At 36.6% G+C, this 18,035-nt stretch overlaps 1 protein-coding gene across 1 annotated transcript in view; it reads left to right on the top strand.

Moving 5' to 3' along the window:
- Positions 1-18,035, top strand: part of LOC111058343 — a 260,023-nt gene that overhangs the window by 19,713 nt on the left and 222,275 nt on the right. The window contains exons 3-4 of the mRNA XM_039438141.1: positions 993-1,228; positions 4,083-6,619. Coding sequence (XP_039294075.1) covers positions 993-1,228; positions 4,083-6,619 — 2,773 coding nt within the window. The remainder of the gene's footprint in view (positions 1-992; positions 1,229-4,082; positions 6,620-18,035) is intronic.

Raw genomic sequence — 18,035 nt, forward strand, 5'->3', positions numbered from 1 at the left:
GACCGTGTGCGCTGGGTCATGGGCCGAATAATACCCTCGTCTGAAATGAATAGCAAATCGCAGATAGATTGATTGATTTATTACAACGACTTTTGAGATCATCAAAAGCAAAAATATCAAAAAATTGTCAAAATATCAAAGTTTACTACAACTACAACAGCCAGTTTACACTATGACTATACCGTTACTGTCTTGTTTGAATTTTTCAATTTATTTATTCAATCTTTTACACACACAAGATTCAATACAAACATACAATAATGAATAGATGCAAAACAATATAACAGCAATCATAATATATACAACAAAAGAAGAACTGTAGTTCAAAAAAAGGGGAGGATTGAAGGGGTTTCCAACTACGGTTAACCATGTACTAGGAAAACTCATAATAAAATAATGTTTTACAATTTATTTATCCGTAGCTTTAAATTACATCTAACATAATTTAATTTCTGTATTAATTTTATTTTAATCAATTTCTACTTTCACATGCTTTCCATTCACCATGCTTATATTTATACCTTATGTGGATTGCTTCACAGCATAGGCTACACTGTAGAAAAGTAGTATCAGAATTATCTCTCGTATCTTTCATTGTATTACCATTTATTTTTCATTTTTACACGTTCAATTTGTTGGTAAATAGTAGTGAAGACTGATTTGGGCGTAATGCCTGTAGTCTTCCTTGACATTGTACATGAATAAATAAAACCTTCAATCCTACAAACAGGGTAAAATCATATCAGGAAAAGTGAATAGAAAGGATTGGATGAAGAATGACTTGTTATTCAAAAAGATTATTTTTACCATGACTCTTTTGTGCAATATACTATTTGAATTGATTAATTATTATGACAATGATTTGATTTGTTTTGACGAAAGGTAATAATGGGATGGAAAGACCGATGGGACAAGGTGGTAGAAAATAATTTGAAAGACTTATTGATAGCAATAAATTGGATTGATTAATTATGTTTGAATTAATTTGGCAGCATGGCAGGGGGCACAGGCGGCAAGCCAGGTGACGGCAGTGTGGTGCGCGACATCGCCGCTCACGTGCGATCGTGGTCGCATGCGGCCGGAGTCGCACATGGCACCGCGCGACGCTACTCGCTGTCCGAACTGGAATGCGCCGTGCGACTGGACAGTCGCCTCTGTGCACGACCCGCCACTCAACCCAAGTCGCTGTCTGCCTACTTCATCGTAGAGGAGAGCGAGAAGCCTCCAGGTAGAGATATTCACTTCTTCTATTCTAATTAACCATTATTATTAATAATCACTAATAATTTCTACTGATCATTTACTAAAATTATGAAATATCATTACTAATTCAATGCGTGGGTTAAAGAAATGAGACGGGTCCGCCGAAAACAATGGATGGACAGGTAGAAGTTCCAGTGACCCTTCAGTGGTCGCCGATTGTTATTGAATTTCGACATTTTCGTGGTCTATTGCTAAGGTTTCCATCCCGAGGAATAGGTGGACCAGTGTGATTACTTAAAGGCACTTTCAACTGTAAACCAGTGGTAGCATACAGTGATTGGATAAACACACACATTACTTTCGATGATAAGTACAAATTTAGTCAAACGTGTAAGTAAAGCCCACATCGATTTTTGGGCGTACATTTGTTTGCCGTCCTTATAAATTCTACTATACTGAATGGGACTTGACATACACATAATACACGTATACATATGTTTGTCAAGTTGTGTTCAATTCAATCTAATAGAATTTGAAAGGACGCCAAAAAATCGATTGTGAGCAAGTTGAGTTTCATCAAATGAACCATTGGGAATAATAAAATAATAACAAGTACTTGATCACTGATACACATTCAATAACTGCAGAAAATACGAGTAACAGATGTAAGTTGGGTGCAAGTAATAGATAAGTTTGTGCTACCAGCTAGAATTGCCTTCAAGAAAGCACACGGGGCCACTGATGGCCACTAAAAGGGTAATGAAGCGGAATCAGAGGACAATGAAGTATGCTAGTCGAGAGTTAGAGGATGAACATTTTTGGAACAATAGCCAAGTGCACAGGTAGCGCGGCCCCGTCTCCTTTCTTTTACCCCAATGCGTAATAACTTACTAATATTTATTATTACTTTTGATCTACTTTTAATTTTCTTGTAAAATTGTTGTTTTAACGTTGGAAATTGAATAAATCAATAAATTACTCTGAATAAATAATCGTATTAATAACGAAGTAATTCATCATCATCATCATCATCATCGTTGTCATGGATTAGGTTTTTCTAGTCTGTTCCGGCGTCCATCTCTTCCTCGGTCTACCAATACTCTTCTTCTGCCTAATGGCATGTGTTGTTGAGTAGGGCATTCAATGGGAAACGGTCTTGAGGCATTCTAAGGACTTGATCTGACCACTTATTTCTATTTGTTTTTATCAAACTCAACACTGGTTGGACATCACATTCTCTTCTTATATTTTTATTCCGAATCCGATCATCTCATGTTCATCCTTTGACTTGTCTAAGGAGTCACATCTCTGCTGACTGTATTCTTGATTGAAGCTTCCTTGTCAGCGTCAAAGTCAAAGTAGATATCGCCATGACTCTATAAAATTTGATCAAGATGTTCTTTCTGGCTCTACCTTTAAGGAATCGAGTGATTGCTCCGCATACCAGGTTGAATTTTGATACCTTTTTTGGACATCCAGGTCGTAATCATTATGTGATGTCGCAGCCTAGATATTTGAAATTTGGAATCTGTTCCAAAATCCTGTCCCCTAATACCATTTGCCATTTGCCTTGAAAAGCCATGATTTTCTTTTTGATTGCCGAAATTTTCATTTTAAAATGTTCGATTTTTATGTTGAGCTCATGCATTGTAATTTGTAGCTTGTCCTCAGATTCCTGTATTATTACTGTGTCGTCCGCAAACATTAAATGGTTCATATAAGTGCGGGTAAGAGAAATACCCTTGTCAACGCGTTGCTGCCACACATGCATAAGCTCATCAACATAAATATTGAAGAGGGCAGGTGAAATTGGGCATCCCCGTTTTACTCCTTTATTTGTCAGTATTTCTCTGAAATAGGATGATTTCCCATTTTCCAATGTTATTCTTATGGAAGTATGGAAGTATACCATACGAAGTAATTGGAGTATCATATTTTGTGTATCTCCTATCCCGTACAGGTAGCCTACACTCTGTACAATCTATTCTATACAATCTGTACAGGATAGGAGACACAAGAATGATGCATCATCAAAATCCCCCTTGGGGTAATTTTGTGCTCTACAACCTGAAACCAGGTAAAGCGCTCTATCACATATAGATCTCCAGGTACACAGGTGCCTGATAAAGAGGCGTGCCTCTCCACTTTCCTTGTGCATTTATCAATGTAATGATCCTTGTGTATTAACATGAATAAAACAATCTTCTCTCGTGATATGACTATCAGAAAAAACTGGAAATATTTGGAATTTGAGATGCATTGAACACTATGCCTTTAGCTCGATAAGCTATTTCATGGGGTTACCAATTCAACCAACATATCAAGTCTCAATTTATTTAGTCACAATTTTTCAATTTCTTGATTAATGAGTTGAGGGTCACGTGAATGGATTAGAGATACAACTATGAGATGAACCTATGGTTTTAGATCGTTGCTTCTCAATCATCATAACGTTTTTTATATAAATTTGGAACTCGAAGGCTTATGGCTTTAATCCTCAAGCTGTCTTACCGAGAGCACGTTACCCATCAAATTCCAGTAATCAGCTATCACAACATTATGTTATTAGATACTTTATAGATTTATCGATCTAATGTGTGTACCACCTTCATCATTGTTCGTTATTCTCTTCCACACAGCATTCTTTCTATTGAATTAAAGATGGAATCATTTCTTTCTTTTTTGTATCTCATTTTGTTATTACATATTTGTTGTTATTTCGTTGGTATTTAAAACTTTCATCCTCCAAACAATCTCTATACCGAATTAGAACATAATTATTTTTTGCTTCTCTCAAATTCAAACTTTTTGTCAAAAATTACAATTCAAACGAATGTTGTCAGAAAAGAGCAAGACTGACTATGGCACAATGATTTCAGATGCATCTTCCCGGACATGGTTGCCAGACAATGCTGCAGTGGCAGTGAAAGATCGTGAAGAAAGTGAAGCGGTGAAAAGCGTGTGCTCAACTTCGGCATTTTCACCACTGTTGCCATCAGCGCTTTGCTGTTTCTGCACCAGAGTGCGCGGAGAGCATTCTCCGCCCGCTTACGCACAGAACTGCTCAGCCGGCCGCTACGAGCAGAGCTGCTCAGCTACGAAAAGTTCAACGCTCTGCGCAGACGCTGAATTCGGCGCGGAAACTTGTAACAGCTTGCCTCGTGTCAGTTCATGTCCGTCAGCCGGCCGTGAAACACTTGAAAACATAACCTCAAATTTCTCCCGTACTCAGTTATGCCGCGGTGATTTACCTCGAAATCTCACTAACCCCTTATGTGACACTGGCGTAAACCCTATCGACACGTGTAGTGTAAACATAACAACAGATCAGTGTCAGTGTGCAACTGGGTTTTGTACAAAAAACAACATCACAGTTCAAAATATAACAGAAGTTGAACCTTTACAGAAAAAACAACGTTTTCGTAATTGTGATTGGGATAGAATTGTTGCTGGAGTCTCAAGTGAACCATGTGTTGCTCCTCGTTTCCCACATATCCCCACACAATCCATTGATAACCTTTTACCTCTCAATGTTGTTTCTGGAATTAGTGATAATAAATATACTCCTATCAATGAATCAACATTGAACAACTCAGCAGGTGAGACATCGATCAGTGACAAAAACTATGTATTACCAGTTAGTTTGAGAGAAAGCATAGTGAATGTAGAAGATTTACAAAAAAATTATGAAGATTATGTTATTGGATTATCTAATAATTCCACAAGTGTTTCAAGTGAAAGTGCGCATCATGTAGTTAAAGACAGTGAAGTATTATCATCTAAATCTTTAGATCAAGATAGGATTGTAGATTCAAGTGAGAATGAAGTTAATTTCAAAAATTTAGAAAAGGGTAGTGATAATTTAACTGGTGTTGGAGAGCTTGTGTTAACATCTGTTATTAGTAGTGGTCAGTTCGATTATGCTGCAAGTCCAAATGATGAAGCCGATTCTGTTGGGGGACACACATCCGTAAGTTTGAAAGATGCTGGAAGTATCACTGGTTCGAGATTGAATGAATGTGAGTTGAAAAAAGAGGAACTAATTGACGTTTTTGGGGAAGAGGTAGTCAGTTCAAACAGCAGCCATGAAGCGAAAAGTAAAGTTGAAGCTAGTTTGAGGAAGAAGAGCGATGGAGTTTTGGAGGAGGGGAGGAATGTGCTTGAAAAATGTTTGTTGAAAGAGATAGTGCCAGCAAGAACCCGTCGCTTGGGGGTGTTTGCCTCACCAGCCCTAGGGCGCTCCTTCCCAAGTGCAGATCAACTGGCAGAAACTTATTCCCGCATGGCAATTGCTGTCAGACAGGCAATGGATGCAAATGTGGCAACTAATGGGACGCTTCACAAGATAAAGCTGCATGCCAGTGAAGGTGACTTGAAGAGTTTGCCACTGTCCAGTGGAGAACCCAAAGTTGCCATCGATAAGAAACGGTATTCAGTGGACGGAAAGCAACAGCAGAAACAACGAATGGTACCTGTTGCTTCACAGTCCAGAACCTATCTGGCTCTGCCTTCTCCACGTAGGAGTAAAAGAAGGTCAGCCTGTCATAGTCCTGGAGGTGCTTCAGATGAGGGTTGTTCCCTGCCAGAACAACACAGTCCTGAATCTGAGGAACAATTATGGAAACAAGCGACAAATATTGTTCCCCACAGAAGCAATAGTTCTGATTCAGCACTGGGAGCTCTCTATAATAGTGATGATGAGGATGCTAGGAAACGATGTTGCAAAACTGAGAGTGTGGTTGAAGATGTGGTAGTGTCAGAGGTTGACGGTTCGTTTTCGTGTCCCCGCTACTCCAAAACCGGACTGAACCGAAGTGTCTCCATGCCATCTCCGGGTAGTGTAGCTTGTCCTGTCAGGTACACCGACAACAGTTTGTCGTCAACCCGGTCGGAAACGTCGCTGAGTCGCGATGACGTGGTGTCGGCACCACATTGGGGCTCGACGGGGTTCACAGCTTGCTCCTCGGATACGTTGTGGAGTGACGTGACAACGCCCAGTCGTAGGGCTAGTGATGTGGATGTGTCCGATGTTGACGACTTCCCGACGGAGCGGAGGGAGTCGTCGTACAGTGTGTTCACGGACGAGGACGACTGTCCGCCGGGAAACTACCGGTGCTGGCGCACTCCGTCGGTGGTGGTCAGTGATCACTCGGATGACCCGTTGTTCGCGTCCTCGTCGGTCACTCTCGAGGAGATCGAGCGGTTCCGCTTGGAGTACGGGCGTCGGCAGTCGGCCGCCGGCGACTCGTCGTCCGATTGTAGTTCGTGGGCGTCGGGAGTCAGTGCTTTGGATGCTGATTACGCGCTGCGGACGCCCGAAAGGAAAGCTTCTGACTGCAGTACGTGTTCTACACTGAGCGGTGATGAGGACCCCAATTGTCAGCCTCTACTACAGGATGTGCGGCCCAAAATCAAGGTACGATTCAACTCAATTTCAACTACTTTAATTTTAAAAATCATCATTACTCCACATATTCTTTGGAATCAATTCTTATTTTCGTAATTGATCGTAAAATGTAAAACACAAGTAGTTTGAAAAAACACAAAGTTTTATTTCTGTCACAGCACCCACATTTGTTATAGATTTGTCTACATGACTGTAGTTTCGTGTTTAATAGACTCTAATAAATGTTGATGTGACAAAAATAAAACTGTGTTTTTTTAATTGTGGAGTAATTCTACAATATCAATTCCTATTCATGTAATTTTAATATTGTGATACTGCAAAAGTGGGGAACCCAAAACATTGATTCATTCATTGACAAAAATGAATATTTTCATGGAAAAAAATAGTGCTGGAAACCTTCGGAGTGGGCATCAATTTGGGAAGTTATATGACTGCTAAGATGGTAGGCCTATGCGCTAATCCAAATATTAGTTCACGCGATTAGTTAAGTGGAGTTAACGATCACTTTCCCTCCAATTCAAAATAATCTAATAATAACATTTTTGTTGAAGAACATCACGGGCACGTTTAAACAACCCGTAAAAAATCGGTGACAGCTGAAAAATTTTTCCCTGTTCACCACAAATTACAACACCATAAGCCTATACTTATAAGCCCTCACCTATTCAGTAGGAATTGAAGATATACCTACTTTCTCACTCAATGTGAAGTGTCAATCATTTAATTCAAAATCTAGCAGTCAATTACCACAATGAGTTGGGGTAATTAAGGACTCAAAGTGAGGGATTTTAATTCCTCAATGGGGTTCAGTGTAATTGGAAATGAAAATCAAAATAAGAATGGAATGGTGTCCCTTATTCGAATATAATTCATTATCAGCATCCAAGTTGAGGAGTTAATAAGTAGATAAAAATGCAGACTCACATTTTTCAAGCTTGGGAACATGAGGCCTACAGTAATAACTAATAACTCCAATAGAGCTGTTTCCTAGGCGTACAATACTTCAATCGAGTAAGCAACTCTCCCTTTAATAATAAGCTACGCTAATCATTAGCTTCCTGACAATTTAAAACTTCCCAACTTCAATGGTGGAAGCCTCATTCAATTATAGAGACCGGTCAATTTTCAAATATACACTTCACCAAGCACGATTTTTATTCATGTCCTGAATTCTAGTGTAACAAAATTTTCACTATTTTTGTATATGTTTGGACTTTTTAACATCAAAATTAACTTTATTCCGAAGTGAAAAGTGCAAATTTGAAGTATTGTGCTCACTATAACCTTAGTGTCCCATTTGCCATAAGGAAACTTTGGACTATATACGGCGAGGTGGAACTACCCTTGGGTCTCCCCACCATTCAAAGCCATACGCTAATAATAATCCACTCTTTACCGAAATCAATTTGAAGCCTATGGATTATTTCTTCACAAGTCTTAAAATCCCCGAATAAATAATTGTGGCTATTTTTATCAATGTGATTTTGAATTTAAATTATCTTTACCGTGTTGATAAACAATCTCATAGAACAATAATCCACCATGTACGTCAGGAGATTTGTTCAATGGGAGCTTCACATATTTTGGAGAAATCATCAGAGTTTCATATAAAGCATATTTATTTATAAATTGGTGAATTAAGTTACCTCTCAATCATATCAATGAAGTATCGATACTATCAAAAGATTGATGTAGATAGTTGACTTTGAGAACAATGAGAAAACTGGAAACTGTTGAGTAATGATGTGATAAGTAATTTTACTGAGAAATTGATAAGATGACGAGATGATAAAGTCAATCAACGTTGAATCAGTTGAATTAGATCATAATATATTATAACCTGAAGCTTCATACACTTTCTAATTGAAAGCAAATACTATAGAATGTAGCGGCTTCATTGTAGTCTATGTATTGTATATGAATGTTATGTATGTGTATTGCACATACAGTAATTCTATACTACGTTATCGTAACAATAACTACGATCCTTGATCGATTGATTTCAGTTAAAAATATCCTCACAAAATTCTCTTCTCAATTACTGTACTCCCAGTTTACTAATTGTAAAAGTACTACTAATGTACTAATTGTACAGTAATTCCACCTGATAATAAAGACTTGTCCTATTGCACTGTTAAGTGTGATATGTTTATTGTCACAGTGTGCTGTTATATTGTTATAATAATATGCTCGTAAAAGTTGGCATTTCTGCATTGCCAATTGCGTTATCTGGAATAGTTGTAACCATGGATGACCTTGGTATGGTTTCGGTTTATTTTCAAATTCATGACGTCACACGCACACAAATGTTTCTTGAAATTGAATTTCAGGCGGCGATGAATTTTTACTATCTGATGATCAATTTCATTAGAGTAGAAATTTCAGTTGGTAGATGAAAAAAACGAAACTGGTAATTCATTCCATCTCACCTCGTCTCATTGAAATTGAGCCGCTCGTTGTTTATTTACTGTTCTGACGTCATTGGTGTGAGAGAGTTGATGGATTACTCTCAATTGTTGACATGTGACATTTAGATAACGCTAATAAATTTGTTCTCGCCTGAATTAGGCACTTAGTTACGAGTGGGTGGAAATAATCGATAACATAATAGGCCTAATCTCGCCGGTGATAATGACCCAATAAAATATCGGCGAGCATTTATCTATTAATTACACGATGACGATTGAGATAACAATGTTCCCATCGTTATTCATGATTTTGGATGGTTCTTTCACTAGTAAATTGATTTCTATCTCTTGTGAATAAGAGTGTGGACAGGTCCATTAATTTCATTTCATTTATTCATAGACAATAGATACAAGCAGGCAAAAACAACAGGCATTCGCCCAAAACTGCTTTAAACCTTAATTTGGAATACACAGTCTAGAGGTTATGTGAATGATAACTTAATTCACACACTATTTTGAGTCCAAAAAATGTATGTACTTAATGATGATTGAGTTCACAATATTACTGTATTAGAAATAATGAATCACAAACATTTTCCACATCAATTGGAATGAATATTATTTTAATTATTCGTTCTGATATCCTTCATCCGCCTTACAATAATTATTGTCATACAATCATCCGTATATTTTGAATGTTTTCTTATTTCAATGGTTTCTGAGTAACCAAGGTTAGACCAATGATTCATGCTTATCAATCAGATCCAAGTTTTGTAGTTTAGCCTACATACTCATGGGAAATGTTCGCACTTCTAAATATCCACTCATCAACCAAATTTAGGAATCCTTCGACGACCCGGTATCTATTTTTCGTTGTTTTCGACTCCAAGTTCCATCGCTCCTCTCAAATTTTCTCCAAGATTCCCTGTGAACGATTTGTTCCTCAGTGATTGTAATGACAAAAGAGAACCTCTGCGATTTCTCTGGGTCTCTGTAGAGCCTTCATTTCCTTTGTGGTCTTTGTGACCGATGGTTTGTTCTGAATGAAGCTGGCCTGCCATTGGTGCCCACACAGATTCACTCAAACCTGTCAGCTTCCCTTATGATATTCCATTAATGCTCCCCATTCAACTGATACTGATAGTTTTGAGTTGATTTCGCTCGATTGCAGCCAAGTTGTGGCTGAGTTGTGCTTAATGAAGCGGTCCATGATTTCACGCTACGAAGAATGGTTGCCTTTTCCTTCCAGCTTCATGGTCATGGTCGGTCATCTGAAATGCGTCATTCCTACCGTGATGAATCATTCTATATACTTTACACTCCACATTATATACTATCAATACATATACAAAGTATATTACATATTAAACTTGTGTTCAGTTGATTGTGCAGACCGGAAACTAAGCTTTGATCTCTACTGGAAGGAGATTGGACATTTTTAAAACCACGAGGCTTTGATCCTTAGTGAGATTCACTCCGATTCAATGAGGGTGTTATCCATAAGGTATGCTGACAGTTTGAAGTTAATAAACATGAGAAGAAGATTCATGAAAAACATTTTTATTTTATGGCGGAAAAATATTCTCTGGAGGTTATTGTTGTTAGTGGAGAAAGTGGTACAGGTACAATATAAAAAGTACTGTACCAGTACAGGTACAGGAGGAAAAAGTAGTACGGGATAGTACAATAGTAATGATATTCGTTGACTACCATTTGAACATTGTAATCACATTTTTAACATTGATTGAATGATAAATTCTCATTCTTCCAATTATATTAATAGGGGATTCGATAATTTTCCCAGTTGTTGACATTCTCTTCACAGATCCCTTATAAGTTAAGCCTGAATGGGATTAAATCACAAGGGGTTTAAGCCTGTTGTTCCTTTTCCAATCATTCATATTGAGTTGAAAATGATATTTTGATTAGCAACGTATAAAATAAATTAATAAGCTTCGAAATAGCATTCCAATTACTCAAATAATTTTTCTATACCTTACCAACAAAAGTTTTTTCAGTTTTTTCATTTAATCTAGGAATTTGATGATAGATTGAGTGTATTCTTCATCATTTCTGATCATAAGCTAGGCATAAAATGTCATTTAACAAGCTAGAAATAGAGAACTTGAGTAGTAAACACTCAATTTTATTTTTTTTGTAGGCGCAATAATGAACTTGGTCTGATTATTAAACTTGATCATTAAACCTGTTATCCTCAATCTATTAATTTACCTAATCAAAACACAACACTGTTATGGAGCACCCGAAACTATTTATTATTGTTAACTTTTATTGCAGTAAAAAACATATCGAACTGAAAATGGTCACTGAAATTGAAATCAAAAGATTTTCCAACATCTCGTTATCTTCTTAACGAAGCGCTCTGACTGGACAGAGGCAATAAAACAAGTCAGTCAGTTTCCGTTTGCGTCATACCCTCTGAAAGATAGCTCAGCTCGTGATTTTCATTCCAAATTGGCTGGACAACTTCCAATTAGATGCTGTTAATCTTCAGTCAAGAATCTTTTTGATTAAATATAAATCTGGCCTGATGATTGTGTGAAGTGTGCCGGAAATCCTTCCAAAACTAACTGATGGGATGCTGCTTCTAATAAATACATTTGTAGTTTGTTTTGTATTTTTTGTCAAGGAAACTCTACTTATTTGTTGGAGATCAAATAATTTCTATTCATCACAACAATATTTGAAATCAATGACTTGAAAATTTGAATCGGCATTTAAATTATATTCGTATTATAGCCTACGTATGTTGTAACGAGAGCGTACAGAGACAGGCCAATGAATATGAATGAAATAGAAGAATGAGTCACCATGATTAATCAGTTATTATGATTCTGTTGAATTCTGAAAAATGTTTCATACATGCTGGCCCTAACGGTATGATACACAGTCGTGATACATTGTTGTGTCATCACAGCTGAGGTTAGGTATTTATATCTCCGATTTTTTGTATTTTTTCTTCGCTGTTCTATTTTGTGTAAACAAACTTTTCTATCATTGAAATTTGTAATTCTCCATTGGTTTATTTATTGTTTTTGGTTGTTTATTTTAAGCCTCTTGCTGATGATAAACATGTGTATGTGCGTGACAAACATCATGCATTACATGCATGTTCTATCGTTAGTGGCCAGCCTTAGCTGCATCACTATTGTATGTGTAGTTCATTTGTGAGCAGAATAATCAATATTCCTCCATGACATTGATTATGACACTGTTATTATCGTCTCTACATAATTTATTTCTAGCTCCATAGATCTGTCCAAGATTTCAAGTCATACCAAGCGGTCCCTCTAAAAGAAGATAACTTATTTAAATGAAGAGAACAAGTTAATAAGATTACCTTAATAACTTTAAAATAATCTTAATATTGACGTTGAACGATGAGTAGAGGTGGATTCCAACGTATCAGCATCAGTGTCCGTGTTCGAGTTGGTGAAGATATTATTTGCTTGAACTCTTATGAGACTATTCATACTTGTTTGACCGAGCTGAGGGGGGGAATAGTCACATCAGAGCTCATGGGAAGAATAAAGTATTTTCACTGAACCGGACACTGATATGCTGGAATACACCTTGAGTCGCATGCATGCAAAGTGAAATGTGAAAGATTTATGAGCAAATAGTGGTCTTGTTTCATCTGGACATTGTAGGAATAAGCCAACTAGCAATAATTTATGGCTGGACATCCATAATAGACATGCATTAGAAATGCTTGTTCTGGGGACCAGATCACCTATAATGTTAAGCCTATTTCACGGATATAAATGTCCGGACTAGACAAGGACGGTGCTCGACCAGTGAAAGTAATGTAACAAAGATGGTGAACAAGCAACTAAATAAAGCGAGATTAGTTATTCTATCCAACGGTGCTTTACTGATTTGATTTATGAGAAAAGGAATAATTTATAGTAGCGATTTACCAGTGTACAATATTTTATAAGTTACTGTACAGCAAAGTCATTATACTAAAGATCGGCAGCATGAAGCCATCATTTAATAAAACAAATAATAAACTTGTACAAAAATTATTGTATCTATTTTATTCTATTGATATCTTCTCAGGACTCAAAATGGGATGGAATAAGGATGGTGTCTTGTCCAGTGGTAGATAAGTTGAATGTGGCGTGCCACAAGGCTCGATTCTGGGGCCTATACTCTTCAACATTTATTTTAATGATCTTCCAATTAATACTGATAGCATGAACAATTATGGCTATTTGTTTGCAGATGACTTGGGTTTGAAAATTAACTGCGCCTCAAATCCTGATCTAGAACTTGAAAGAAGTAACACAGTTATTAATGATTGGAGTGCCGCAAACAATCAATCTATCTCTCAATAAAAAAAACCACTGACATCAATTTCAGTTTCAATTGAAATTGAAATGAGCCTTCCCCTAAATTTTTGGGCTTCTCTTAGACCAATGTTTGTCATGGAATGCTCACCTAGATTATATCTGGCAGGTTGGCCAAGGGCATGTACATGTTACGAAGACTCAGTGCAACTGTTAATTCATCTGTTCTACTGAATGTTTATTTTGCACACATCCAAAGTCTTTTAATGTATGGTATAACTCTTTGGGGGAACAGTGTGAAAGCCAAATCAATATTTATCCTCCAAAAAAAGGCAGTAAGAATAATTTCCAATATGCCATCTCTAACACACTGTAAGCCGCTTATTGTCAACCTTCGGATATTAACTGTACCATCATTATAATAATATGTCCTATATGTATTATGTTATGTGCATAGTAATTTAAATAGATATAAAAGAAACAGTACCTTTCACCACTTTAATACAAGGAACAGTCATAAACTGAGAGTTCAACAATACTCACACACAAAATCACAAAACAATGTATATTATATGTCAGTCAAGTTATACAATCATACTCCCGACCATCTAAAGCAGCTGCCACTCAATAAATTTAAGCGAGTTTTAAAAGAATTATTACTTGCTAAGTGCTTGTACACTATAGGCGAATATTTTGAGGTTGACTGGAGTTGGGTGGGTGTGCCAACGCTGTAGCCTACATCCTAACATTTAGTATACTTTTTACTAATAGCTGTAAGTTTTGTTGTTAACCCTTCATTGTTTTATGTTGTCTGACAATGGTCCATGTATTATTGTAATATTTATGACCAATAAAATATATATTTATTTATGTGTTGATGTTCAATGTATGAGATTTTCGTCAATTGTCTCACTGTAACCTATGGTGTTGAAGCTTGGAACTCCTCACAAGTCCAAGAAGAAGGTGGCACAATTTTCTGGAAAGGACAAATCACGTAAATTTTCATAAGCCTTTCTTGGGGTGGAGGGAGTAGCAAGTAATTTGAGGAGGAAATAAATTCATTTTTTCATTGGCTGGGTCATCACGATATTCGAAGAGCTTCTTAACAACTCGTCAACTTTTAAAACAATTTGTCAAAATTTTACAAACTCTTAAATCTATTAAATGATGGGAATCATCTATGATTTCTATTTTGACGTGTGTGGTGTACAATACTGAAGGATTCTACTTGGATGATTCGTTTTGCCATAATGATAGCTGACTAACTGTAGATGGATTTAGAAAATATACTCATTTCAAAAAAGAATATTCTAATGTCAATAAATGAGAATTATCCAACAATCCGATTTGAATGAATTTACATGAAAAACTTGAGTGTTATAGAATAAAGTATAACATAATCAAAATTTGGAAGAGAAAATTTGTTTCAGCCAGCACTTGAATGTTGTCCTCTATAATTATGAAAAATATATCTGATTTTTGTGGAACAGAATGAAAAAAAATTGAAAGCACATTATTGCGGTTTCTCATCATAAGAAGCACCATAAATACTTACGCATATTGGCATACAAGCACTTGTTATTTTATGATCTCCAAACAGAGCCCTAAAACAAGTGAGACGAACGAATTAATGTGATCGCATGCAGTGCCTCTTGTGCGGAGCTGCAAGGTCTATTCAGTAGCACTAGAGATATGGAAGTGATGCATGAAATAGACCGACTTTGACGTCATCAGCTATTATCTCTTCTCTTCAGCTGAGAACAAAAAGAGAGAGTAATATTGAGAGAGATAAGACAAGATCAACTGAATTGAGAAGGAGAATTGGCGTAGCCTATGGTTAAATAAAGTGTACACCTCTCTTTCTTTATAAAATACACTCAAGGGGCCAATCATGCTGTTTTATAGATCATTCTCATGCTGAGTTTCTCTCCCCTCTATCACTATATATCTCTTTACAATATTCCAACCTGATTTCTTGTAAAAAACTTGAAGTGCTGTCTCCTATTCTTGCCACCTTCTTCTCGTCAGTTCCTGAATATTTTCTCGTCTCTGTATTTTACTTTACTGTTATTTGTAACACTAGTTTTTCAATCTCAAATTATTCTATTGTGTTTTTTTCAAACTCCACATAATGCCTTCTCGTGACGTCCTAGAAGGTTTATTCTCAATGTATATCTGTTGAGTGTTCTAATCGCTTACAAAAATTCACCAATTTCCTATTTCAACGTTTTTACTTTCCTTGCCCTACTACCATAGGTAAGGAAAGTATTGCTTTCCAAAAAAAATTAAGGTAGCCAATTTCAAGTTTTCTATACGTTTCAAGATCCCCTGAATCCAAAGACATGATTTTTGGGTATTGGTCTGTGTGTGTGTGTATGTGTGTGTGTGTATGTGGGTAAGAGTGTATGTCTGGAACACTCCATTCCTAATTAACCGATTTACTTGAAATTTTAAACTTGAGGTTCTTATACCATGAGGACCCGACAATAAGAAATTCAATAAAATTCAATTCAAGATGGCGGATAATTACTAAAAAACCATGTTTTTCACGAAAATGGCTCTAACGATTTTCTTCGAATTTATATCATGGATAGCTATTTACAATCCCTATCAACTGGCATGAGTCTCATTTCAGGGAAAATTTCAGGAGCTCCGTAATATTCTTGAGAAAAATGGCGGATAATGACAAAAAAACCATGTTTTTCACGGTTTTCTCAAAAACGGCTCCAACGATTTCCTTCAAATTTATACCATGGATTAACCATGGATATACCATGGATTCATAAGCCCTATCAATTGGCATGAGTCTCATTTCTGGGAAAATTTCAGGAGCTCCGTAATATTCTTGAGAAAAATGGCGGATAATGACTAAAAAGCCATGTTTTCACGGTTTTCTCAAAAACGGCTCTAACGATTCTCTTCAAATTTATACCATGGATAGCTATTTATAAGCCCTATCAACTGACATAAGTCTCATTTCTGATAAAATTGCAGGAGCTCCGTAATATTCTTGATAAAAATGACAGTTACTAAAAAACCATGTTTTTCACGATTTTCTCAAAAACGGCTCTAACGATTTTTTCAAATTCATACCCTGTATAGTTATTTATCAGCTCTAACAACTGGCATGAGTCTTTTTCCTGGGAAACTAATGGGGGGGTCCACCCCATCCTTGAGAAATGGACTTTGTAACCTCCTTCTCGTGCATGCGATGAGGTAGGTAGGTAGAGCAGTTTATAAAAAGAACACAGTCATAGTCAAGATATTTCATCTGTAGAACAGCTGTTTTGACGACCTTTAAAAAAATCATCGAATTTCACAATTTACACAAAGGAAAAAGTATTCTGAAAACAATTATATATACACATAATTTATACAGTAGTCTGATCGTAGTTTCAAATATGTTGCCGCCAATCGTCATTAAGTTATTCCCCTAAATTATTCTCGTTTGAGAATGAGGCTTACAGTTCAATGAGCAAGGAAAGTTGTTTGAATGTACCACACCAGATTTTTATGTATTCATATAATCATAGAAACATACATATAACAATCAAATAACCATATTTTCTTAGAGAGGGATTATCATGGAACATTATCCAAAGTTTTCATGAAAATCTAGTAGTATCTTCCACAACAATTACCTTTCCAAGAAAATACGTACAGTATGGTTATTATCAACCTTATTATCAACCTTGTCACCACTAAAGTGAATTAGTATGGCTTTTGTTGGTGGGGAGCCCCTTGCGGGAAGGTACCTCCGCCTGAATATATCATTTGAGCCGTCAATTGGCCTTACGACTGTCATACTTCAGCCGGGACCGACAGTTTAACGTACCCATCCGATAACACGGGAGTGATCTGGTTAAGAAACTTTTGGTAATGAGAGGGTTTGAACCCGGGATCTCTTTGCTGCTACGCAAGCACTCTATCCACTAGACCACAGATCACTCCTATGTCTCCACTTCCAAGAATATACAATCATATAACCATACTGCACGTATTTTCTTAGAAAGGGATTAACAGGTACACAAGCTCAAGAGTTATGTTATCCCAAGTTTCCAGGAAAACGTAGAAGTATGATCTAGAACAATTCAATGTACAACTCCAATTTTTCGCCCAGAAATTTAAAAACTAGAGATTTTCAATTGACTAGGATGAGACACTGAAATAGCATAACAATAAATTATACAGTACTATCATTATCACAGCAAATTTGGAAATGATTGAGCTACTTCAGAAAATTCATAGCCTAAAAATACATCAACTTCCTCACTTTTTTGTTCATCACGTTTTCCTTTTCCTATTCGTTCACTTCCTTGTCATTTTCCAATATATTCACAGTCGTGCTTATAAGTTGGCTGTGATTTCATTTCGCGATGACGATAAAACAAAACCTATCAATAAAAGAACCTTATCCTCCATTCACTATTCACAGTCTTACTATAGACTAACTAAACATGATCTGTGGTCTTGGTCACTCAATCATATTAAGATCTCTGGTCTTACTTTACTTACTGGAACATCATACTAGAGCACTACGTTTTGGCTCTATGGAGTGAAGTGTTTACTTTACTATTTTATTTACTATCTTATTACTAGGGACTATAAGAAGCGACTCTTTGGTCTATGTCTCCAGCGCTCAGATAATAATATAGTCAATTTATAGTTGTTTAGGTTCTTAAGTTTGCGCTTTTAAAGCTTTTT

The sequence above is a fragment of the Nilaparvata lugens genome, chromosome 11 (genome assembly GCF_014356525.2).
Source record: "Nilaparvata lugens isolate BPH chromosome 11, ASM1435652v1, whole genome shotgun sequence".
Classification (NCBI taxonomy): Eukaryota; Metazoa; Arthropoda; class Insecta; order Hemiptera; family Delphacidae; genus Nilaparvata; species Nilaparvata lugens.